The following is a 25,090-nucleotide window of genomic DNA, read 5'->3' on the forward strand; positions in this document are numbered from 1 at the left end:
GAGATTGTTGGGTTTTATCAATCTAATTTCATTTCTTGTGCTTGTTAACAAATTTTCAATTTGGGCATGGAAGGATGCAAAGGAAAAACATTTTTGCTTTTTCTATTGTCTTACCAGCATAAAATTCAGAGAGGAACGCAGAAATTTTAACAAGCGGTTCCCTGGTGCCTATCTGTATGTCTGTGTGTGGATATAATATAAAATATAACTATATAAGTAATGAAGACAGATTCTACCACTGTGTGAAGCCAATGGGAGCTCTGGCTTCCAGACTTTCTTAAATCCTGGTTCTTAGATCCTCTAATATGAGACTGACTGTATATCTGATTTACCACAAAACAAAATATTGAAGAAAACAAAAAAATAAATGTCTATGCATTTTTATTGAATACAAAGTAAGGTATCTAATGCAAAAATTATTCCACCCGGAAAGAAATTGGTTAAAGGAAAGAGGCAAAGTAAAATTGCTTTGGGTTTCTCTGTGTGCACATTCTCTAATGAATACAGTAAAGGTTTCCATTAGCTGTAGCATTTCTGAGTCTAAATGCATATGCACGGCTGGAAAATAAGATCAACTCTTCTGAGAAGGAATGTACAAGGTGCAAAGGCACACCCTCTTCCAACCTGTGAAGTCATGTCAGCACCGGGTACGCATTATGCCCTAGAATTTCTGCAAGTGTATATCCTTGTTCTGAATGTTACACCCAGTCAAGTCTTTTTTTCCGACTAGATTGATGGTACTTGTTAGAGGTTGTCTGTCCTTCCTAAGTCATCGTTCTTAGTCTCGTAGTAAATGACAAAGCTTAAGGCTAGTCCCAACCCTCACTTCTGCCCACTCCAGTTTATGCCGAAGCCAAGCCCAGCTCACGGACATGCTCCTGTTTCAGACACCCCTAGATCAGCAGGATGCACAGTGAGGCAACGGGACCGGCAAGAGGCGTTTTGGAGGTGGCCGCTGGAGACCGGCAACGGCGGGCTTGGACTCCTGCTGTGCTGCCTTGCAGGGAAGACGTGGAGGGGACACGCTGACTGAAGGACTTGTGCTTGAAAGCATCAGTTTTCCTGGAGCTGATAAAAAGTGTCCTCGATGATTCACTGCCCACTCCCATTTTTTGTAGTGGAACCTGCTTATTCCCTACTACCCTGATTTATGAAGCTTCGTTCTGACAAAATGAAGAGGGGTTGTCCTTAAGGCATTGGTTAGCACGGGGTAGAGGACACATCTGGCCAAACAAATCAGGAATGGTTTTGCCTACAGACCTGTTCACATATGATTAAGAAACACAGAGAAACCTATCAGTCTCTCAGGTGCATTTAAACCATGAAACAAAAGCTGTGAAAGTTTTATGGTTATTTATAGTTATTCTAAAATGTCTTCTAGGCAATTAAATGATGGCTTTATTGGTTTGTTTAAAAAGTGTAATATTTGTTGATCACAGTATACGTAATTTCTGATATTGAGTACAATCAGTCATACGTTTGTTTGGTAAACAAGTCTACGGTCTAACATTAACGGATTTTCTTGCGAACACACCAACTACTCTTTTGTGGCAAATCTTTGCAAAAATTGTCTTATTCTACTGCTGATTTCACTATAACAGTACTAACAATGGAAAGCTCCCTTGATGGCAGCCATGTATGTTTTAAGCACACTGACCCTAGGTTAGCAAAGTACTTACATGTGTCAGTTACCTTATAGGTGTAGGTGGGCATATTCAAGGGCTTGAAGTCATTATAAGCACATAAATGCTTACATTTTAAGTAATAAATTAGCTTGTTTGCCAGAGTTGAAAATTTAAGTTAATCACTAAGATCAGTTATGTGACAAATTCTTGAAATGCTTTTAACCAGTGCATCAGCTGTACGTTACGGTTCTGAGCTCTGTAAACCTGCACTAGTTAACAGGGTTAGGAAGACTTTGGAAAATATCTCTAGGCATAGGCTGTCTAGGCCAACACACTAAGACATTGGGCAGCTGGGAGCAGAAGTAGTTAAAAGCAGCATGAAGACTGCAGCCAAAAATGGAGCTCTACTGAATATTTGTTCTTTGCATGTAATTCCCCTTTCTACGGTGCCAGTGTGATTTAGTTTTGCTCTACTGATCCAAAGTCCTGACCTAACAATGGCTTTTCTCAGAAGTTCACTAAACAGCAATCAAGGGAAAATCCAAGACTGTTCCCTGCACAACATGGTAGCGTCCCTCCCCTCAAGGAGTGCAAGAGAGGATGTTCAAAGGGTAAGAGAGAGCCACAGCCACTTCCCTGTTTTCTTGGCGTTCCCTGCAGAGATGCTGAAAGTGTGCTCGGGATGCTGCAAAGAACTCTTCACCCTCTATTTTACCCATGTCCTTCTGGCCTCACTGCTGAGAGGCATTTGGAACTGCAGTGTGTGTAATTTATAAGCATATGTGTATTTTTGCTTTAGCTGCAGGTAGTTAAAATTATGTGAAATGCATGGTATTGGTGTATTAGTGAAATGAGGATTTGCTTAAAAGCCTTGAACATGGGCAAAATACCAGTAAGGCAGGCAGATTTTCCACGCAGTACTGTATTGGGTAAGTGTGGAAAGACAACCCTCATGAGAAAACAACAAGAATGGCAAAAAAATTACTGTGTTACATGGAAGGATGAATGACATAGCAGTTATGGTTGTGCCAAGGATCTCAAAAGGAAAGGATAAGGTGAAGATAGGCTTTGAAAAGCTAACGGGGACAGGCCAGAGGCAGCTCTGGACCCACTAGCCAGTTTTGTTTTATTGCATGTATTGCAGTATCGGATTTTTTTCCCTTAATGCTACATCAGATGGATTATATGAATGTCTGTCTGCTATTGAATTTGATACTACTGCCAATCAACAGCCAGTCTGACATGCTAGATTTATAGTAACAGGAAAATTTCTACCCAATATTAAAGCATCTATACTATAACAAAGTATTCTAGATTTGTGTCAGGTGAGCTTTTACTGGGAGAGGTGGGGCGGAGGGCTTGGAAAGGTGAGGATTCACCAGGGGGTGGCTCAGGTGGCACAGTAACAGCTCCATAGGTAGTTACTCTCTCCACTTCATGCCCATGTAGTAACAGCAGCTGTGTAGCAGAGTTTTAGAAGCATAAGGCTGTAATTAATGCTCTTGGTGTCACCCTTAGAAGGGAGTTTTTCACTTTGGAAAAAGAAGTTTCTAGCCTAGCCTAAACCTATGAAGAGCTAACAAAACTTAGAGTCACATTTAGAAAAAAAACCCAAAACATATTCTGACTAGTGAACATAAAGCTGGCAGTTTGCAACTAGGGATTTCAGTTAACCTGCAACTGGCCAGTATAAGCTGTCCTGTAGGACCGTCTGACCCGATGTGGGCTGATGGGGTCTGAAACTGCAGAGCCTGGCAGCCGCAGTGATTGCCTGGGAGCGTGGGAGGAGGGAGTGGTGTAACAGAAACACGCAGGCAGGGCTGCCAGAAGGAAAAGGGGTGTTGGTGGGCATGGGATGTGACAGAGGAGGTAGTGAAGGTGGAAGCAGTGCCTGTAGTGCCTGTAGGCAGGTGTAACTGGAGTGGCAGAGCTGATAAATGAGAGTAGTTCTGTGTCTGGAGTAAACACGAAAACTTTTAAGTGAAAGGGAAGATGAATACAAACTTGGGAGTTGACCCGAGGTGCCTGGGAACAGTCACTTTTCAGAGCTAAACAGGATCTAGGATGGTGCCTCTGAAAAAGATGGAATTGTTGCTTGCTGGGCACAGCTAATGCAAGCAATTTTGGTCCTGCTTTTTCTTCCTGGCTATTCTCTGGTTTGGTATTCCCATTCTGGCTGGTAGGAAAAAAAAAAAAAAAAAGACCTGCCTTCAGACTTCAGATTATGAACAGAAATGACTGCGTGAGATGCTGAGCACATGACACACTGGATCTGTGTGTGCCTTGGAAAAGCAATGGGTTTGTGAGAAAATGAAATTAGTGTGAATTTGATGAGGGCTTGTATTTATGGATGAGGGCCATGAATGCACACTGGGCTTATATCTGTGTATAGGTGTCATACAGAAGGCTGGGCTAATGTCTAAACAAAGACAGGGGAAGGTATTGAACACCTGTGTAGAGAACCTAATAGCAAAGGCAGATCAGCTCAGACAAGTGCATATATATATATATATATATGGGTCCAAGTATACAGAAAGAGAACAGATCATCGACAGAAAAATGAAGAGAAAAATATGTACAAAAAGTGGGTTTCAGACAGAAAATGAAATAAAGGAGCCAGATCACTACAGCAAATCCTTGAAGGAAGACAGGTAAAGCTTCAAACAAACAAACAAATAAATTTGGAGAGTTATACAATTTAATGTGCAGAATAATATAAAGTATGTCATCAAGTTGACCAGAAAATGTTGCCAACCATGTTGGTTTTACAAGTCACTATGCCAGCAAAGATGTCTTACTGGTATATTTAAGTAGTATAAATACCCAGGCCAGTATAACTGCAGCTGCAGTAGAAAGGATTTACCACATTAGTAAGAACAGAATAGATTCAAGACAGTAAAAAACTGCTTAGTCAAAGACGAAGATCTGAATATCAAAGAAAAAAAAGAAGCAAGGAAAACTACTCAGAATTAATAAGTTGCTAATTTGCATTTACTAAAATATTTACAAAAGCACTGTTGATATGTTCATTATTAGGAATCTGTAATCAGCACATGCTTACTTTGATCTTAGTAAAATGAGCAGAAAAATCCACCTGAGGTGGGGCCCCTTCCCACAGCCCAGAGCAGCCTCATTTTTGCTCACTGGCGCCTTTATTTTTCAATGCAGAACCATAAACACAGCGTGATGTCTCAGTGTGACCCAGAAGCAAGTTCTGAAGCAAGAGAGCCCTTTCCTGGAGCTCAGTACTCAAAAGCAGTGGCCAAATACTCCCGAAGAGATGTAGACAGTTCTGAGCAGCCAGAATTTCATAAATGGCTCATTTTCTCTCAGAATCTGAAATTCCCTGAAAGCTGCAGCTTTCCCGAGAGGTGCACTACCGTTCCTTGAGAGTGACAACCCTTCTGTCTTGCAAAGTCAGGTCACTTCTAGAACAGCTTGTTCAGGAATGTTTCCTGCTGTTTGTGCTCTGCCAGACGTTTTTATCATCTGTTAAACTGGGAAACCCCCCTCCAGTTTTCTGCTTCTTTCCAAGTGTTTGGCTTCAGTTGCTTTTTGATTCCTTCCTCTACCAAACTACCAGCGAGAAGCTCCCCCCAAGCCCAGAGGTTTGTTTCCATCCTTGTAACACGATTGAGGTGGACACGGGGGAACAGAGGCTCAGTTCAGTTATGCCCCGACACTGTACATTTATTTTTATACATTTATGTATACACTTATATATATTTATGTAGTTGTCTGCTATGCATAAAGAACAATGCAGAAACATGCTTACGCAGATTAAAAATGAACCGTCCTGCTGATTCCAGTAAAACTACTCTATCTTTAAGCCGGAGGTTCTGCTTTCAACATTCCCTGCCCTATTCATAGATTCTGTAAAACTGGAACTCGACCCAAGTGGGGCAGCTCCTGCAAAACTGGAACTCGACCCAAGTGGGGCAGCTCCTGCAAAACTGGAACTCAACCCAAGTGGGGCAGCTCCTGCAAATATTCGACTGAAGACAGAGACGAACAAAACGGGAGAAGGCAATTATTTTCCCCCACGCCAAAACGTAAAATGACTTCGAGCTGACAAGCTGCTGACCCAGCCAAAAACCCAAGTCTCTGACTGGGGTCTGTAAAGCTGGGGGCGCTCCGTGCATTTGCTGGCTCTTTTTAGGGTAAGAGCACCTCGCGTGCAGTAAGTGTTTTCAGACGGAAAGTAAGAGTCGTACAGGGCTTTTTGTCCGCTTCAATCCACAGCCCTGACGCGGCCCGAGCTGCATGCGCGGCGTTTCCACGCCCGGCCGGGGACGCGCGGGGGCGAACTGCTCGGCGGGCGGCCGCGGGGTGGCTGCCGCCCCCTCCCCTGCGCCCCTCCCGCCGCCGCGGGGAGGGAGCCCTCGGGCCTCGCCGCGCCGCCCCTCCGCCCCGGGCCGGGCCGCCCCTCCTCCCCGCCGCGGGGCGCCGCCGGGGTGGGATCGCTCCTCTGCCCTCCCCGGGGCAGGGCTCGGCGGGGCCGGTGCCGCGGAGCCGGGAGCGGGTGGGCGCAGTGCCGCGGCGATGCTGGGCGTGCGGCTGCGGCTCCTGGCGTGCTGCCTGCTGCTCGGCGGCCGCGGCCCGGCGCGGGGGGCCGCCGCCCTCAGCCCCGACGAGGTGCCCTCCCTTCGGAGTGAGTGACGCCTCCGGGGGGCGGCCCGCGGAGGGGAGGGAAGGGAATGGGGGGGCTGCGCGGGGAGCGCACCCCGGGGGGGGGGGGGCCCGCGGCGGGTCGGGGGGCGCCGTCGTCCCCGCTCCGCGCCGGCCTGAGGCGTTCTCCCCCCGGCCCCGGCGCCGTCCCTCCGTGCGGGGCTTGCAGCGGTGGGGAGGCCCGCGGGCCTCCCGCCTCGGGGTCTGCCCCACAGGCTCTGAGCGCTGTGGGCGGCCAGGAGGTGTCTGTCAGGGCGGGGGCGAGTCTCCTGCCGGGGTCGGCCCGACCCCGGCCAGGGGGGTTTGGGCAGGGTGAGGGTCCTGCCCCGCACAGGGGTGAGGGCTTCTGGAGGCGTGAGGGGCCGAGGACAGGCACTGAACCCCTGCGAACCTGCCCCGCTGGCTCTGGCCTGCGCCCCTTTTCGTCCTCCCCGCTTATTATTCCGCTGGCCATTGCTTTCTTTGCACCTTGGCGGGCATATAGGTGATTTTTCTCTCATTTCCAATAAATTCCAGCTGTTTTCTCTGTTACCACATGAGCAATCCTTGCTGCTTTTGGGGGGGGGAAGGAAGGAAATGGGAGGTGAGGAGAAAGGAAATGAAGATATCTTGTTCTGCTTTTGTTACAGCCATTTATTCACTGTTAGCCGTGTTGAACCTAAGTAAACAGGAACTCAGAGGTGCTGGTCAGCTATCAGCTCTTCAACTGTGGCTTCACGTCAGCTTGAGGCTTCACTTCTGGGAGATTTTTTCACCTTGTCCTCGTATGGAGGAGCCTGGATGTAGGAGAAGTGGGATGTTTCCAAAGGCCTTCCTCCACTGTGTCAGTTCCTAAAGCATAGGCTATCTCCTTTTCTCCTTGGTCCTCTGGGGCTTGCAAGTTTATAGAGCCCTTTACAGCCCTTCATCTGCAGGATTTTGGGCACAGAATCCTCCCCGACCCTAGAAGCTTTGTAACAAAACCCTTCAATGAGAGCACCTGTAAAATGGATGGTGTAGCTTCACAGGCTGAAAGGAGGGGAGCCCTAGAGACATTCCCAAGGCTTGGCATTGCTCCAGTGGTCTCATTGCCCCACTTGAGGAGAGGGCTGAGCTGGGGCCCGTGGAGCTGTTACTGAGCCTTCCCTCTCTCGTGTCTGACTTTTGCCTTGAGCTGGCAGTTACCTGCCAGTCCTCAGGCCAGCACAGCTCTCTTGCTAATTGCATTTTGTAGTTGGGGAGCGAAAACCACATTCAGAAGGGGGCTGTGTGGCTCAAGAATTACGGTCTGGCCGTTCTTGGCATAAGTTGCTGCAGAATGAAAAAGTAAAGGATGCTATTATTCACAGAGACCATCCAGCTGGGTTATTTATGTAGACTGTGTAAGACCCTTATCTTTTCTCAGCAGTCATTGCAACTCTTAAGAGCCTTACAGATGAAGGCATTCAAAGGTTGAGAATCCTTCATCTTTGGGTTGTGGTGTTGCTCCCCTCAACCCCAGAAAGCTACTGGATGGGAGCTGCTGTGTGCTGTCAACGTGGAGGTAGATTAGGAGTTTGCATAAGACGTTTATTAAAGTGTGAATCCCAGTATCATGGTGAATTAACCTCATTAATCAGTGTTTACTGGTGCTAACAACATCCCAGCTTCCACTTATCTAGCAAATTAACAGTATATTTTCTTGGTCAGCCAAGATAAGACTGCTGTGGGAAAGACATACCCTAGCCTGAGAGGCAGAAACCCTTTCTGGCCATGTAGATAGAGACGCCTGTGTCACCCATGGAGGATTGGGTTAGATAAGAAGGATGAAAGCAGCACAAACTGCACAACTTCACAGAAAACTCAAAAGCAAAGGGCCCAGCTGGGTATGTGTCACAGAGTGTTGTCTGATGGTTTTTCAGTGAGCTCAGGCACCTGAGAGCTGTAGAGACAGGATGGATTAAAGGAACCTTGCCCTGCCCCAAACAGGTAAGGACTTAACACAGGGCAGCTGCTAGGTGCCTGGGAGATGCAATTACATGTAACAGGCTGATTCTCGCCTACTGCCAGTCAGAAGGGCTTGCCTGCTCCTACACCATCACAAGCTATCGATGTCTATAGCCATGTAGAAAGCAGCCTCTGTTACCAGTGGTACATCTGCAGCGTGGCTCTCTCCTCTCTGTAAATCAGACTGCTTGATGTGCTCTGTGCAGAATCTGTAACCAAAAACCTCTCCGTAATCTATATCCTTTCTGTTCTGCTTGTTCTGTGCACATTGTATTGGCGAGCTGATCTGTCTCTTACACAGCACTGTCCCACTGCTGCTTGAAAAATCTTTCTTTTCTAGAGCTACACCTAAACTGTATGTACTAAACCCAGACACAGTATCTGGGTGGACCTCTGCATCTCATTCTTTAGATGTGGGCTATGTCAGTTTGAAAGGTGGTTTTTTTTATTATAGTTACTGCTTCAGGATGTTAGGTGTAGTGAATTACAGTGGCTAGAAAGCACACGTGGCAGAAATCATCACTGTAAAATTTCAAGGCAAAGTGGAAGTGCTGCTCAGGTTTTCAATGCCTAATCTCTTTAGGCATAAAATAAATATCTCACCTATAATGTGAGAGGAACTCCGTGGGTTAATTACCACTGGATTTTAGAGTGAATGGAATAGCTGAGCTGTTACAGGTTTATATTTGGCTGATTTTCACTTCCTCAGCTGCCCTCATTTTTTTCAGTCTATATGCTCAGTTAAACATTTGCTCCCAAGACGTTAAACGGCTGATGTTTTTTCACATACTTATAATGTGATGTCACATAGTTCAGTGAATTTCTACATGATTCCAAGAAAGCCGGGATGTCAGGCTAACCCCACAACATCTGCTGTGGTCCAGGGTAGTCATGTATGGTTGAACAATATGAATCCAATAGGGAAGTCATACTTTAACCCTTGGCCACCAGCTCTCATGGTATAGATAAATCCTACCCTTTCTGTATCGTATTTACAATGCAAACTATTTTCTTTTCTGCCTCTATAGTTCCAGAGAGTGAAGAATTAGTATGGCAGAGAATATGGCAATGTCAGCCTTAAACTTTTTAGCTTTTACTTTAATTGCACTCTCCAGTCCTCCCCAGAGAATTGTTTTACAATATACATATGACTTCAAGTAACTCTTAAACTGTACTCCATTACTGGGTATTTCTTGGTGACCACTGGTTTTTTTTCTTTGAACATGACTGATGTTTTTTCGGCTATCCAACTTGAGAAATACTACCTAGCCTTATTTTTGTAATCTTGCAAGTGGTGTACATGTTAAAAACCCAGCTGGCAGTAAATTTAGACCGGTACTCTTACTTTCTGAAGTGCCAGTTATTCTGATGGATATTTTAAGTTTTCTTCCTAAATAGCTCCAACTAAAACATTTGTCTTTTGATACTATTGGGTCAATTGCAGTATTCTACAGACTGAAACTTTTTTTTTTTTTCCCCCTACAGATAAAGGGATATTTATTATCCAAAGTGAAGACTCTAACTTGTGCATGAAAGTGGACACAGTTGGCCTTGTTCTGGAAGACTGCAGTCAACTCTCAAAAGACATGTTATGGAAATGGGTATCCAATCGCCGTCTTTTCAACATAGGCAGAAGTACCTGTCTAGGACTGAACATCAGTAGACCAGAACAGCCGTTAAGTATGCTTGAATGTGATTCAACTCAATACTCGTTATGGTGGAATTGTGATGGAAAAGCATTAGTTGGTGTATCAGAGTACAAATTGGCTGTTGAAAACAGCAATCGTATTGTGGCCAAAAAAAAATCTACTGACCAGTGGCAACAGTACATGTCCTATGATGAAGACCTTTGTGAACACCCATTTCAAGGTAAAAATAATATGTTGTCATAGAAGTGTAGATGGGAAAAGTTTTCAAAAGTTCTTTTGAAGCAAAGTCAGGTGCTTATGATCCCTTCCAGCTGCTGTTGTGGTTTGGGACCCAAATTTTGGTGTTTTATATGCAGTGGTTGAGGTGAGCATACCACACAATTGATTTTTTTCGTTATCCGTTGTAAGGACCCAAAAAAGCACCAGTATCCTTGCAAACCAGGAAATGCTCATTTCAAATCCTCTATAAAATAAAACAGGGGAACTAAAGATTTGCCGTTGCCTGTCTGCAGCTTTCATTATCAGATAAACCCAAAGAGAGATAATGAAGGATTTGGAATTCCCGTCACTGAAAATCAGCCTGTAATCACAGTGTGCATGAACTGAATGTTTGCAACGTTCAGCACCTGGACTCTGAACGTGCCAAACTTGGGAGCAGAGATCAGGCTTTTGATTAATCCTGCTGTACAGCTAGCGAAGGCATAGGAATGTATGTCAAGATCCAGGTCTGCAGACCTGAACAGTTTTCCAGGTATAAGGACTAAGATAAACCCTTTTACTACTAACTGCAACAGAGAGACCGTACTTTGACCCCTTCCTCGGCATTTCTGTAGAAGGAAAGACTTAAAGTTTGCACAGTGTGTCTCAGAACGGAGCTGTTGATTCTCCCTGTTTGAACTGGGTGCAGATCTGGTCTCAGTGGTTTCCTCTGTAGCTGTAGCTGGGCTTGGCCTCTGCTCTCATCAAAGTTCTTCCTTTGGGACCTGTGATAACTGGGAAAGCACTATAGCATCCAACCTCTTCTTTAAAACCTAGTGGAGTTTTTCATTAAGGCCAGACGGAAGATATTTAAATCCACAAAAAGTCTTACACATTTGCTATGTACACATAGCGAGATGAAAGTAGACCTGGTTTAGCCCTAGTACTGCAACATGTGGGAGAAGATGGTCAGCCTTAGGCAGGCGCTTCTAGCCTAGTTTCAGGAGCAAAGGAATTAATTGCGTTGGCAAAGTCTCTTTCACCTCCAATTTCTATTTTCCTTCTTCTACCTTAGCTTATGCACATGCAAATGCAAGCCAGCCTGTTAGTCCACCCCTTTGGGGGAGCATCTCTACCTTCAAAGAAAAAATGTATTTGACTGTGGTAAGAGGTCTATAGCTGTTGAATTTGATTTCTTGCCAGAACTGAGGTAATCCCTTGCACCTCTGTAGCTAGCAGCATGGTAGCGGGCAGACAGAGGAGCAATCCTGATTTATTTATTTATTTATTTTTACCAATGTTCTTTGTATCATCTGTTCATATCAGAAGGTTGTAAGGGGGATTTACAATGTGTAAACTGCTTCTTTATATGTGTGCAGCCAGCCATTAACTCTGGAAAACTCTAGGAACCTGGGTAGTATATGCTGATTCTGTAGTTGACGGACTTTGATCTTTAGACTATCAACATGGGATCTTTGACAAACAATTTCGTTCTAAGTGTGATTGTGGTTCTTTGACATTTTGTAGAAGCTCTGAGGTTAAGGAGACACTCACTGAGGTAAAGCTTTTACAGCTTTCAGTTGCATTGGATTCTCTCAATATTTTGGTGCTCAAAGTACAACAGGAAAATATTTTAAATACTTTATAAGGCATTAATTGGTTATGACAACAGATGTATGTAACATCAGTTCTTTAGCTAGATTATTATTCCCCATGGTGTAAGAACTTATTTTTGAACCTTTATTTAATATTTCTTTGTCTTTCACATTTCCTTTCCCATAGAATGACAAAGAGAATGGAAAAAACATTAGAAATCCACTTTATAAAGAGTGAGAGGAGCAGGGGCAATAATGCTAAATTGTTCTTCTGTCATAGACTAACAAAAAATAAGTAGTTTGCATCCAAGCATGTGCTGATTCTGCTAACTAATGTTTTATGTAGTTGTTCTGAAATGTAAGTGCAGATTTTATATGTTAATTGTTCAGGTTTTGGTTTGGTTTTTTTTCAATTGTAGGAAGTTACGAGGATGTGCCTTATTTCCTGGTGACAAATTTCATAAACTAATATTTCCAAATTCTGTTCGCTGAAGTTATGCTGCTCATACTTGTAATGCAGTATTATCAATTAAAAATTAAAATTGGAAAATAACTTTAGACATTTTATTTTTATCATTGCTGCTAAAAATTGGAATAATGAAATATGGGGGTGAAAAAATTTATGTGGTCTGCATTCTTTTAATCTCTGCATTTTGTTTATTCCAGAAACATACACCTTGCTGGGAAATTCTTTTGGTTTCCCATGCATTTTTCCATTTAAATATAACAACAAGTGGTATTATGAGTGTACCAGAGATGGAAAGGAATTTGACTGGTGTGCCACAACAACTCACTATGAACAAGATGAAAAATGGGGGTTTTGCCCAAATGCTGGTAAGATGTTGCTTGTCTTCTCTCTCCCCCCAAGAGTATCCTTGTTCTTTATTAGTAATTCTAGGACGCACTCCATTTTGGATTACTTCCCTTCTGTTAGAGGGGAATGTCTCTTTAAAAAATGCAAAAGAAGACTTTAGCAAATTTTATTATAATTTATCATGTTTGGCCTTTGGAGACCCAAGTACTCATCCCAAAAGCAAAACTATAAGGGGTGAGCGAAAGGATGTTATTCTGCCCAGCCCATTCACCGTACCCTGCAGCTAAACTTCTCTCTCCTTTGTCCCAGTGATAGAGAGGGAGCTTCCCTGAAGCATGTAAAGTAAGGGTTGCTCTTGCAAAGTCACATTCTGCTTTTGACTGCATTACATCTCGCACGTTCCTTTTTTTCTGTGCACTACTTGGACACATCTTGGGCCTAAAACACTCAGAAGCAATAGCTTTAAAAATACTTGCAATCAGGAGGATTTTGGGTGTATAATCTTCATGAATATTGCAGCTTCTTGTGTAAATAAGCGAAATAGCTTCTTCTGTCAGCAGAAGTGGTTTGGAAAAGCCCTCCCTGCTCAAGCTGCATTTCAAATCTCTGTTCCAAAGCATCTTAAAACCAGCTGTAAGTGTGTCTTTGTAATGGGGATTTCTGGGCAACCATTGTAATAGATGGTATTTTCAGCCTTGCTTATACCTTGTAATTATAGTAAGTTTATTCTCTTGAGTACAAGATAGAAGGAGATCCAGTGACTGCTCCTCCACAAGTTGGGTGAGGTGTTCATAGTTTGAATATTTCAACATTCAGCTTTAGGAACACACGATCAGCTGGTATACATTAAAACTGTTGGCTTTGTGAGAGCTGTGAAAATCACCACCAGCTGCAGACCAGCTCCTGAGTATTTTATGAACTGTATGAAATACAGAGCAGCATTTTATTCCGTTACTGTCATATTTCCATATGTTCTTTAACAAAGGAACATGAAAGGAGTTCATAATCGTGCTTCCATTGGGATGCTACTGTCATTAATTAATTGAATTGTTACAGGTGTTATATTTCTGATTAGTTTGTAGTCTTGGGCTGTTGGTGATGAGTCTGTTTCTGAGCAGAGAGCGGCTGTGACTTTTTTTGGAAGAAGAACCCCGACACGCACCTTTGCTACCAGTTCAACCTTGCGTCTGTGCTGACCTGGCGTGAGGCACGGGCTGCCTGTCAGCTGCAAGGAGGAGACCTGCTGAGTGTCACCGACCCTGAAGAGCAGAACTACATAAGTAACTTGAGCAGTGAGTAGACATTTCTCTGGGGACCTTGTAGGAAACCTGTACTGCGATTTCTTCTTTAGCCGTGAAAAAGGGGTAGACTTTAGAGCTTGATACTCTGTGTGATTCCTCTCCCATTGCTGCTTGCGAGGCTTCGTCAGATAACACGCTTCAGTAGAGCTGTTTGAAAAAGCAAGGGTGAGGGTAAGTTACCACCTTAATAACCCAAGTACAGAGGTGATGGTATGTGTTATGTGAAGGCGTAATTGTCTTAATTCTCCCTCCCCGCAGAGACTCCCATTCATTCTTGCAGCTGTGGTTATGGAGTGTGTTTGTTTTCTTTGGAGAATTATACAAATATTTGCCTTCTCTGCAATGTGCCCTGGTGTCCCTTTCTCCTGTTAAGTTTTCTTTGCAAGCTTGAATTCACCAAATGTGAATGACGAGAACGTTTCTCCAGACTTGAAGTAAATGTCCTGTATGGGAAAAATGCCAACTCTGTTTTCATAAATGGATGGTATTCCTTCTCTGATAAGCCTTTTGCTTTCCCCCATGCAGCAAGCATCTCAGACAAATTTTGCAGAGCCTTCTGACAGCATGGCTTTTGTGGCTATTTTAGTGTGCATTGAGGGGACTGAGAGGAGGAATGGATGGTAGAGCTGTGACATGAAAGGCTGCCTTGGGTTTCTTGCCCATTGCCACCCATTATTGCTGATTTTCAGTTCCAGGATATAAGCTAACAGGAAGTTTTTAGAATTATTTCATTAGCTTTTTGATATGCCTGCAGGCTGTAAAGGGACTGAACGTTTTTTTGTTTACGGAAAGCTGAAACAGGCTAGTGTTTATGTAGCTGCTTGTTCTAGATTTAATTTCTAAGGTCAGCAATGACTTCTACAGGAAGGGTTTGCAGGATGAATAGCTTTTGAAGGGTACAGACTTCTGAATTTATTCCTTTTCATCTCCGTGTTGATCAACAAAGTAATAGGCTTTTTCTAAGGACAGAAAAAACAGCCTGAACTTTCTGGAGACTGATTGGAAGTTTTGTTTTATTCCTGTTGTACCAAGTCAGGACAGCGGACCTATACCTGTAGATATTTTAACACATGGGGGAAGCGTGAAGTATTACTTTGTTTATTTTTTCTGTTTCAGGGCAGTTAAATGCCAGGGACATGATGCTGTGGATGGGCCTGAATCGCCTGGAGGAAGATGCTGGCTGGCAGTGGTCAGATGGAGCACCACTAGTCTTTGTGAACTGGAGAGCAAGTACTTGATGTTCCTCTTGGATATGTTATAGCAGTGTAATTATATGCTCTCTGTAACTGCAGCTTGATACAAGACTGGTGTTCCTACAGCTGCGTTTGAAAAGTGAATCAAGTGAACAAGTGTACCTCTCTTTTTTTGTAGAAATATTTATTCATATTCATGAACTAAAAGCCCCTTCTAGGGACTTGGCATCAATTGAGATGGATCTGTTCAGAGCATTAATGATCTAGCCCTTTCGTCATTTACTTTTAAAGTTGTTTTTAAGATTCTAGTTGCACATTTGAAAGCTATGCTCTAGCTGGTTTCATGGAGGAAAGGAGTTTCAATTTGTTTACATTAACATGCTATAATTAACATTAGCACATTAGCGTGAGCTTTGTGACTTGGTTTGCTACTTTTTGAGGTCCGCCTTTTGAGGCGGATAGACACTAGAGCTTATTTCAGCCTCCCATCTGATAGCAGCAGCCAAGGAAGGATTGCCACACATGTATAAATCATGGTCAACGTTCAGCTGTCCATAGTATTGGTGTAATAGTACTAGAAGTCTGGGTGTGCAGGGATGTTTGTACCTTCATTCAATAAGATGCAGAGAGCCCTACAGCACTATTTTACAAGAACGAACTGATTTTTTGTAATTTTATGCTTCTCAAAAATGTGTTTGCAGGTGTCTCTGATAACCGTTTTAGAGAGAATCGTTGTGCAGTGATTAATTCAAAACTGAAGTATGGCTGGCAAAGTTATTTATGTGAATCTGGATTGCCTTTTGTATGCAAAAAATATTTAAATGAGACAGAGCATGAAACATTGGGTAAGTCTCTCAATGCTACTATATCCTATTTGTGGGTGTGGAAGGAGAACAAGAGGAAGTCACTTGTATATAAAGTCAGCAGAACAGAGTCTTAGCTGGACTAAATGTATGGATTTGCTAGTTCAAGTTGAATACAGATTACTTTAACTGATGTAATAACACTTATTTCTGTTTAAATGCAAACCTTGAAAACATGTTGAGAGTCTTAAAACTAACAAATAATTTTAATATGCATAGCATTTAATTGGTTCCTTACATGATCAGAGGCTTACAAAATGCTCATTCTCTTTATAGTACAATAGAGCCACACTTTTGAGTTTAAAAATAGGTTTTCACCTTTGAATGGAATTAACTAGTGGCCCACAGAGAAGAAAGTTGTATAAATGCAGTTCAAAATTTGAAGTTACTTTTATGGCATGCTGTACTTTTCATATACAAAAAAGACCTGTACATATATTTTTTTAAAGTGTTTTTATAATGAGTATAGGTTATATAATACATAGAATGCCTTGGACTCCCATTCTGTGGGAAAGTTAAACTCAGAATTGAGTTTAGAACTTTAATTTTTGGTTTGATAAGAACAACTTACATAGGTTCAGCTTCTTCCTGATAACTTGAAAGAAAGTTTCCCTGCTTGTTTCAGATAATGAGAAAGGATTTACCCAAACTTTTTGTAGGTAATACATCTGAAAAAGCTTTAGCTGGCTTTGAATCAGGTTCAGACGTAATAAGGGAGTTACAATGTGTTTTAAACTGAAAACCAGATCCATTAGTGTGTTTGCACTAGTCCAGCAGCCCAAATGGTTGAATCATAAAATAAAGTGGGAGAAATTTCAGTTTGCTTGGTAGGTGACATTCCATAGAGCATGTGTTTTGGCCTCCTTAAGTCATCTTGGACGACGCTGTTTTCAGCATTTAAAGATAAAAAAATAGCTCTGAATGTGTTATAAACATAGCATAACCTTGGCAATTCTATCTAATATACACAAACTTTGTATGCTTAATTAAAAGATACGTGGAAGTATTATGCCACTCGTTGTGATGCTGGCTGGTACCCACATAATCGCAACTGCTACAGACTTCATAAAGAGGAGAAGAGCTGGAACGATGCTTTTATCTCATGCCAAAGTGACAACAGCGGGCTCATTAGTATATCCTCCATGGCAGATGCAGAGCTGCTCCTTAACTTGCTTGAAAGTGGTGAGTTTTGGGAGTTAGTTTAAAGTGTGCAGTGTTTCCTGAAGTGTTTTGTGCTGCTCTTTTGTGCAGCCCTTTTAACATTGTTAGCCACTTAAGCAGTATATTACATGGCATACCCAAATGATGTTTACAAAAAAAGAAAGCATGGTGCATGCTCCTTCTAGGAGTCTTAGAAATGTATAGCATCACCTTCTCCAATAACCATACTGAAAACAAAGGAATGAATCAACAAAGTAAACACAGTGAGGACACAGTAAATACAGTAGCTTTTGTTCTTTCCTGTTCTTGGCTGGTTCCTTGCAAACTGTTGCAAAATATTGAGTCATCATCCTTATGCAAGAATTGTGCTTAGAAGCAACCATTCAGAGCATCTTTTGCTTTCAAGGTGACCTTGTCCATGCTGCAAAGTTGCTGCTGCTACTGCTAGTATGTTGACAGAGTCCCCTTTGATGGCAGCAGGGTGTATCAAAGGAGTTCTACTAGTCCACGTTGTCCTAAGAGGTAGCATAATTACACAGGGATCTTAATGAACAAAAGCTCTTTGCTGCAGCAATGCCAAGACTTTTGTTGTCATAACAGCAGCAAAGAGAATATTTTGTGCCTCCAGCTGACACCAGTGTGCTGGCAGAGCTGCACAGCTTGGCCATGAGTTTAAGCTTCCCAGAGCTGGGGGACAGTGACGTGTTTTATCAACTCTGCCCCATCAGCTGTGGTTGCAGGATGGTGTGTTACACTGGATTTACTGGACATCATCTCCCATTATCATCCCTTCTGCCCCCCATCCTCTCTGCTGTCCTGTCTGTCTTTCTCTTAGGAGATTAACTGCTGTATCATCTTCTTCACCTCTATTAACTCTCTCCACAGATACCAAATACCATAATTTGCAGAGATGCTGTAATGGATAGATGTAATTGTTCTCAGCTTGTATTCAGCTTCAAAGTCTGCTGCTTCTATTTCAGACCTGCTTCAGGCTTCTTCTCAGGAGGAGGGCTTACATACCTGAAAGCCTGTCTGCTTTTTCTGGCTGTAGTAGCTGGTCAAGTAAGACAGGTCCAGTAAGACATTACATCAAACCGCAAACCTTGCCTTTCCTATGTTTGCCAGCCACTGTGGCTACAACCGTGCTGATGCTGGAACTTATAAACATCAGTCAGAGAAGCCTAAAGCTGAGCGTGCCATGGAAGATTATAAGAAGAGATCTTTCTCTTCCATGTCAGGCTTTCTTCCCAGTGAACTTCAAAAAAGTGCATATGCTCTTGATTTGTATTTTTCAGGATTTCAAAGCATATTATTGTGTATGTTGATCTATTTTGGAAACAATTTAGTCTTCAAGGGCAGTAGAACATTATCTCATCAGTAAGGTTTCCTAAAGTTTATACAGCTATTTTGTTTTTCCTGAAAGAAGGTAATTCTTATGAAAATCCCATGAATAATTTTTAATGGTGGTGTTGATGTTGCAGGAACAACAAGCATTATTTCTTCACCATTAAAATCTGAACTCACTTATTCTTTTACAGAAAATGTAACTGAAACATGGATTGGGTTATACAGTAATAACACCCCCATTGTTTTTGAGTGGTCAGATAGCACCCCAGTAAAATTCTCTAACTGGCACAGCCAGGAACCTAACACCTTTCAAAGAACAGGACAACTCTGTGTTTCAGCACAAGGATCTGTAAGTTTCCTTTTCTTTTTGAAAGAATTAGGCAGACACTTTTATTTTAGCTCATAATAATTTATTTTCTCACTGTGTGTACTTTTTTAAACCATGACCTGTAGTATGACTTTGGTTTTTGATTCCTGATATATTCATGTTGTGATAAATGCAATGTAGCCTTTAGAAACCAATGTATTTTGCAGCGCTGATGCACAGAAAATTAATCATAGATTTTGAACTTATGTTCAGTAAAAAAATGTTACCTACTTAAAGCTAGCCAAATGGAAGAGAACAAATATGAGTAGGTATTTTGATAAAAACAAAACAATTTAAAATCCAAGTGTGTGTATCATTTTATGATGCATCAGTTCTGGTCTTGAAAGCTTCAAATTCAGTTTTGAAAAACTGTCAGCTGTGCCTATTTTATCTTGCTGTCAATATTTATAAATTTTACGCAACATCTTTCAAAAACAGGTAGTAGCCTAGATCTACAGAAAATTATAGAAATTGACAGCAGTAAGATTGACCCCAAATCAGTCAGGTGGTGTAAAACTGGGAGTGATGTTCAAATAACGCTGTGTCCTGTCTTATTGGTATTCATGGCACTGTCAATTTTTTCATAATTTGGTTATAAATTTACTTTACTTTTACAATTAACAATACTTATATTCAGTAATACATGACTTATGTAAGTAGCACTATAATCCATTTTCTTTTTGTAAAGTATGTTCTGTGTAAGTGTGAAAACTGTATCAAAACCAGTTTCTGTTGTCTCTAGTAGTGGGTCCAGGTTGTAATCATTAACTCATGGGAAAGCCAAGACAATTACAGTGACCTGGAAAAGTGGGTTCCCACTGGAAGCAAAAATAGGACTTTGGTGAAATTGTGGGTTTTAGATACCCAAAACCATATTTTACTCAGTTTGCAAGTGTAAACAAACAAATGAAAATGTAAAATACAAAGGAAAAGGAGGTTCAAGATAAAATTCTTCAAGCATTGTTTTTGGTACATGTCCAGTGTGTGTAGATGTCTGAAAACTGTATCATACAAACTTTGTAATATTTTGAGTAAGGACTGTTCAAATATAAAGATTAATCTTATGAAGAACTATAATAGATAGGCAGAAAGTTCCTGTCTATGCTGAAGAGTAAGTGCTCTGGCACGGCCATAGTTGTTAGTCAATTAAGATGCATTACATCCCAAAGAGTGATTCAAAGAGACAAACCCTTTTGTATGATTGATTTGAAAAGTCCTGCTGACAGTGTTGATAGAAATAAATGGTCCATCGAAGGATAAATAAATGAATAGAGTGAGAAAAATTACTTGGTTTTACTGAAAAGTTAAAACAGGAGGGGGGACTGTAATCTAATGTGTGTATAGAAATGCACGAGAATATAAGTATGCACAGAATATACTTCTTTTTTTCCGTTAGGAAGGACATTGGAAGGTTAAAAAATGTGAAGACAGATCTTTCTACATTTGCAAAAAAGCAGGGGAATTTAATAATGTCTCTCCTGAACTGGAATCAAGCTGTCCAGAGGTAAGGGGGTTTGTGGTTTTTGTTTGTTTTTAGAGACTTACTAATAAAATAGAATTATATAGGAAACCTCTAAATGTAGCTACGGAACATATGGATGTAAATAGATGATTTTAGTTTTTCTTGTTAATAAAGACATGCATGTTTTGCTAGGAAAAATCTCATTGTTTGCCTTAAAACTATATAAACTAAATTTTAATGTAAGATTAAAAGCTTTCCCAAGATGCCTTTCATGGCTTGTTGTGTTGTCAGCGGTTGTGACCCACGTTCCTATTTCTTTCTAGATCAAAAGTGAAAACCCTTTTGTCCACCATCTGTGCAAATAATGGCTGTTATATGATGCCTCATCCCACACATGGTTTTCATACATTGAAATGGAATGTCAGGGTGAAAAACAATCAGTTTCATTGACACAGAGAGTGAACTCTTCCACTCGTACATTAGCATTCCTTTTGCTTTCACACACAAATGGGAAGGAGCACAGCTATCTAAATAGGACATTGTAACAGGTTTTCAGGCTTTTAGGCTCTGCGTTCTGGTAGTAAAAGGTAACGTGTTAAAGTATGGGTTTATTTGCCATCAGGTCCTTTTCACAGTGTGAAAAGAGCAAACTTGTAGACTTTGTGTTTTATTCAAAACTCTGGGGAAGTTTTGTGAACCTCTTTCTCTAGCGACAAAAATCTCTCTTCTTGAACTTGCTTTACTCTTCAGCTCATTGTTTTCCTTTTTTAATTTCCTGTCCTTTTTCTTGAGAAGTCAAGAAACACAATGAGTTCAGTTGAATTACAAGATGGTTGAAGCTGAACTCTTTGGAGTTGGATGCCGTCTTTCCCCAGACGTACAGTGGTCAGACCCAGCATTCTGGTCATACCGTTACGGAGGCAGAAGTCCCAGCTTAACATTTCCAAAAGTTTAGGGTAACGGCATTTGTTTCATCTGGACCAATGTATTTCATCACTCAAGAATTCTGTGTGTTATTAGTGTAAGAAAGGTTTGTCACAGTCCTGACCGTGTGAAAAATGTGCAGAGCATCAAGACTTCCAGCTGTAGTCAGGAGCTTGACAGCATGTCAACTTCTGGTACCTCACAGGATCGAGACTCAAGAGATTGAGTCACTGGTAATAGGTAGTTTGGTCTGTTCAGGCAAACTTGCTACTTAGGATAAATTTCTGCTTGTTGATGTTTCATACCCTGTAAAGACATATGCTGAACCCTGTTATAGTCCCTTGGTTTTGATAGACCCTATTCTTTCCAATGTGGAAAAAAAGTTACATTCATTTAATCAAAAGAAGTCAGTACTAAGCTTACTCAAAGCTACATTTGATTTCAGACATTTTGTCTTGACACCTCACTTTCTTTTAACACTCAATGTATATGTTGTTGCTAGTTACAGGCCTGATTTTCCAGGACTAAGTCTTTATGTCATCCAGATTTAGCCCCCCCCCCCCCCCCCCCCATTTTTCTGTTGCTGACTTACCTTAAATGTACAGAATATCTGTTGGCGTTTCTCACATTTGATCTTTTGCTTCGTTAACCTTGTACTGTCATTCATGTTGGATTGCTAGTAGATTCTCAGGGAGCTTTGGCCTCAGGCATAGTTGTTTGCTTTTCTAAAGCTTTATAGTCTTATGTGTTATTACTGAGCTTTCATCTCATGTTGGTTTTACAACTTATGCATCATATGAACTAGCCTTTAACATTTTCTGTGGTTCTGCTGATTGCAGTTTTTACAGTATGTCCATATCAAGTTACCAGAAACCTGAGCTCTTTTTTTCCTACACTTCTGTCATCCTAAGACATAAAAAGTGCTAAGCACTTTCTTCCTTTAGCAGGTCAACTATTCTTTTTTCCTAGTCAGCAGGCTATTACTGAGAATAAGTATTTTATTGCAAAGGTCAGATTCTCTGGGCAGTTTTCCCCAACACTGAAATAACAGTTTTAAGCATTTTCTTTCAGCCAGCTTTTGAAACAGCTTGTGGAGCTGTCAGCTCCTTGATAATCGAGTTGGAGGTTTCTGTGTGCAGAACTGACTGTATTTGTACTGGTGACTTTCTCTGGTCCTCTACACTTTAGATAGTGCATCAAAAGATAACAGTGTAGTACTAAATTGAGCATCTGTCTTTATGACTGTTGTAACAGGAGAGAATTGTACTTTTCAGAAGAGAATTGCTATTAAGGCTGCAAAACCTCGTAAAGAGCAGAAGGGCAGCTGCTCAGAATAAGGGTCCATCTGGCCTCATGTTCTGCCTCCCACAGGTGGCTGCAAGTGATGTTTGGGGAAGAGCAGGACAGGGCAAATACAGATAATGCTTCCCCCGGTTTTTCCTTGACCCCCAACCATTCAGGGGATTTCCTGAGCCTTTTAAGAGCTGTATATCTAACAGCCCACATTGGGTATCCCCTCCAAGCGCTTGTCTGGTTTCCCCTTGAACTCACGTGAACTCTTCGCATTCACAACATTACTTAGTGAGGACATTGATAAATCTACTACCCTTTGAATGAAAAAATGCCAACTGCTTTCCATGTTGAACCTTCCTCTTGCTAGCTTAGCTTTATTTGTTGTCCTCAAGGTCTTGTACTGAAGTAGTCGCCCACCTTCATGGCTCTCACCATTTTGTAGACCTGTGTCATACCCTCCCTAAGGCATCTGCTTTTTCCAGGCTGAAGAGTCCCAGCCTCCTCAGTTACTGCTTATGTGGAAGCAGCTCCATACATTTCATCATCTTTGATGCCCTTCTTTTCTAATATTCTTTTCTGAGATTGGAGGTCAGAACTCAAAAAAAGGGCAAAAAGTGAATTTAAAAGGACAGAGTAACCTTCTCTGTTCTTTCTCTCCTCACAATTCTTAAGGTTCAATTTGACTTTTTGACTAAGCTGATGTTTCATGGATCTTAACTATCATAACCCCCAAATCTCATTCCCGCACAGAGAGAGTGAGGTAGCTGTCCCTCACTTCATACATGAAATGATTGGGGGGTGCAGGGGAGGTCCCCATGTGCATCACTTCATATTTATCCGTACAGAATGCCATCTGCCATTTTATTCACCAATTGTGCAGCCTTTTAAGTTTGGAATTTCTCAATCTGTGTTTGCCCCCAATGCAAGCTTGCTGGCCTTCAGTTACTCCACAATTTTGTTATTTTTTCTTAAAGTAAAGATTAGCGTCAAATTACTTTACTTCAGTCTTTAGGCACCAAGAAAGCTTTAAGAGGAAGGTTATGCAGTGCTATTTGCTCCAGATTAAGATTTCCAAGAGGTCAGGATGATCGTGTTTGCTTCATTCGAACCAGTGCATTTATCACTCAAGAACTGCAGTTGAAGGAAACTAGACATTTGCTATTTCTTACCCGCATCCCCGTAGAGGGTTTTTTGGTCAATAGTTAGCCCTCTTCCAGCCCCCATTCCCTGCGTTTAAGCGCACATCAAAGTGAAAGTGGCGTTGCTGTGTCCCCCGTGGGACTGCCGAGAGCCCACTGGGTCCCTGGCTGCTGCAGAGCCTTCGGCACCCGCCAGCGCGTTCTTCCCTCGCGGAGGTCCCGGCTCGTTGGTAGGGAGATAGGGAAGAGCCTCAACCCAGTTTATTTTTGTTTGCAAAGCCACCATCTGAGCAACGCGTATGTGGCATTTTCAGGTGAAACCACAGAAATTGATACTACAGCTTGTTTTGCTTCTCTGCTTTCGTGCCATACAGAGGGCTGTGCCCAGCCATCTTCCAGGCACTGGAGGAGGATGATAGTAAAAGGCAGCAGAGCTGTCAGCTACCCTGACAGCAAATACATGCCGAACTAGAAGCTGAAATTTGCCTCCTCAGATTCAGCAGGGCTGAAGGTTGTGCATAATGTTTGATTGCTGTCCTGAATAAGTCTGCGGCATCTTCTTGTGCATTTTATTGTACCCGAGGATGGATAGCAGAAAAAGAGCTTATCCGTTTCCCCTTTTTTCTCCTTTTGCTGTTAACGTCACCATCGAGCAGTGTTTGATGGTGCCCGCCTGGGTGCTGTGCTTGCTCCCTGTTGTGCTGCTTTGTGAGCTCCCCTGCAAGCAGCACCTCCCTCATGGGAGAGGCAAAGCGAGATGGGCTGATTCTCCTCTCTGTGTGCGGCTTCAAGTTTAGACAGAGATGGTTTGTTATCTCTTAATTCTCTTGATTATTTAAAACACTCACGCAGGATGACCAGGCAGGTATGCCGTGTGAACTCACAGGCAGAATTCACACCAGTCCTGGTGGCACTTTCTGGATGCCCAGAGATGAATAATAAGAAATAAAAGATTAATAATAATAAGAAGTAAGGCAGGCTGACCACTGACCCAGTGTTCTGGCTCATCTGATAAACCATGAAAATGTGTCATTTTAATTCTGTATTATTAGAGTAGGATGATTGTTAATTTAAATTTTATTTTATTTTATTTTGGTTTATTTTATTTTATTTTATTTGCAAGTTCTATTTGAAAATGAGAAAGGGAGCTGAGAAAAGGTAAATAACTAGAGTGCATTGCTGTATGAAAGGCCAGCAATTTCTGGAAGAAATATTTCTGTTTACAGTTGAAGACAAAGGGCAGCTGTAATCCTTTTTATAACAACTTAACTGAATCTGACATGGCAGTGTTTACCTTGCACTTCAGGTATTAGGTATCAGCAATGAGTTACCACAAGTGGAAACCAGCAAGTGCTACTACACACTTCATGCCAAAGAGATGGCTGTCTGAGGGGCCTGGCAGACCTCACCAAAACCTAGTCAGTAAAACAATATTCAAAGTATAAAATTGAAACAAAAGTAGTATGTGGGAGAGCACCTTAGCTGTTGCCCACATTTTTGTCATACCCGTTAAAGATGTTATCGTG

General features: G+C 41.9%; 1 protein-coding gene across 3 annotated transcripts in view; it reads left to right on the plus strand.

Moving 5' to 3' along the window:
- The first annotated feature begins 6,119 nt into the window (after positions 1-6,119).
- The window catches only part of PLA2R1 (phospholipase A2 receptor 1), a 45,062-nt gene continuing 26,091 nt past the window's right edge, over positions 6,120-25,090 (plus strand). The window contains exons 1-9 of one of the 3 annotated variants that reach the window (XM_075028591.1): positions 6,120-6,276; positions 9,744-10,127; positions 12,367-12,534; positions 13,633-13,806; positions 14,932-15,045; positions 15,710-15,853; positions 16,865-17,053; positions 18,571-18,728; positions 20,143-20,250. In XM_075028591.1, coding sequence (XP_074884692.1) covers positions 6,168-6,276; positions 9,744-10,127; positions 12,367-12,534; positions 13,633-13,806; positions 14,932-15,045; positions 15,710-15,853; positions 16,865-17,053; positions 18,571-18,728; positions 20,143-20,250 — 1,548 coding nt within the window. In that variant the 5' untranslated portion in view covers positions 6,120-6,167. Of the gene's footprint in view, positions 6,277-6,981; positions 7,117-7,687; positions 8,241-9,743; positions 10,128-12,366; positions 12,535-13,632; positions 13,807-14,931; positions 15,046-15,709; positions 15,854-16,864; positions 17,054-18,570; positions 18,729-20,142; positions 20,251-25,090 lie in introns of those variants that run through there. The other 2 variants (XM_075028593.1, XM_075028592.1) reach the window with 2 other exon arrangements.

The sequence above is a fragment of the Buteo buteo genome, chromosome 5 (genome assembly GCF_964188355.1).
Source record: "Buteo buteo chromosome 5, bButBut1.hap1.1, whole genome shotgun sequence".
In the NCBI taxonomy this organism is placed as follows: domain Eukaryota; kingdom Metazoa; phylum Chordata; class Aves; order Accipitriformes; family Accipitridae; genus Buteo; species Buteo buteo.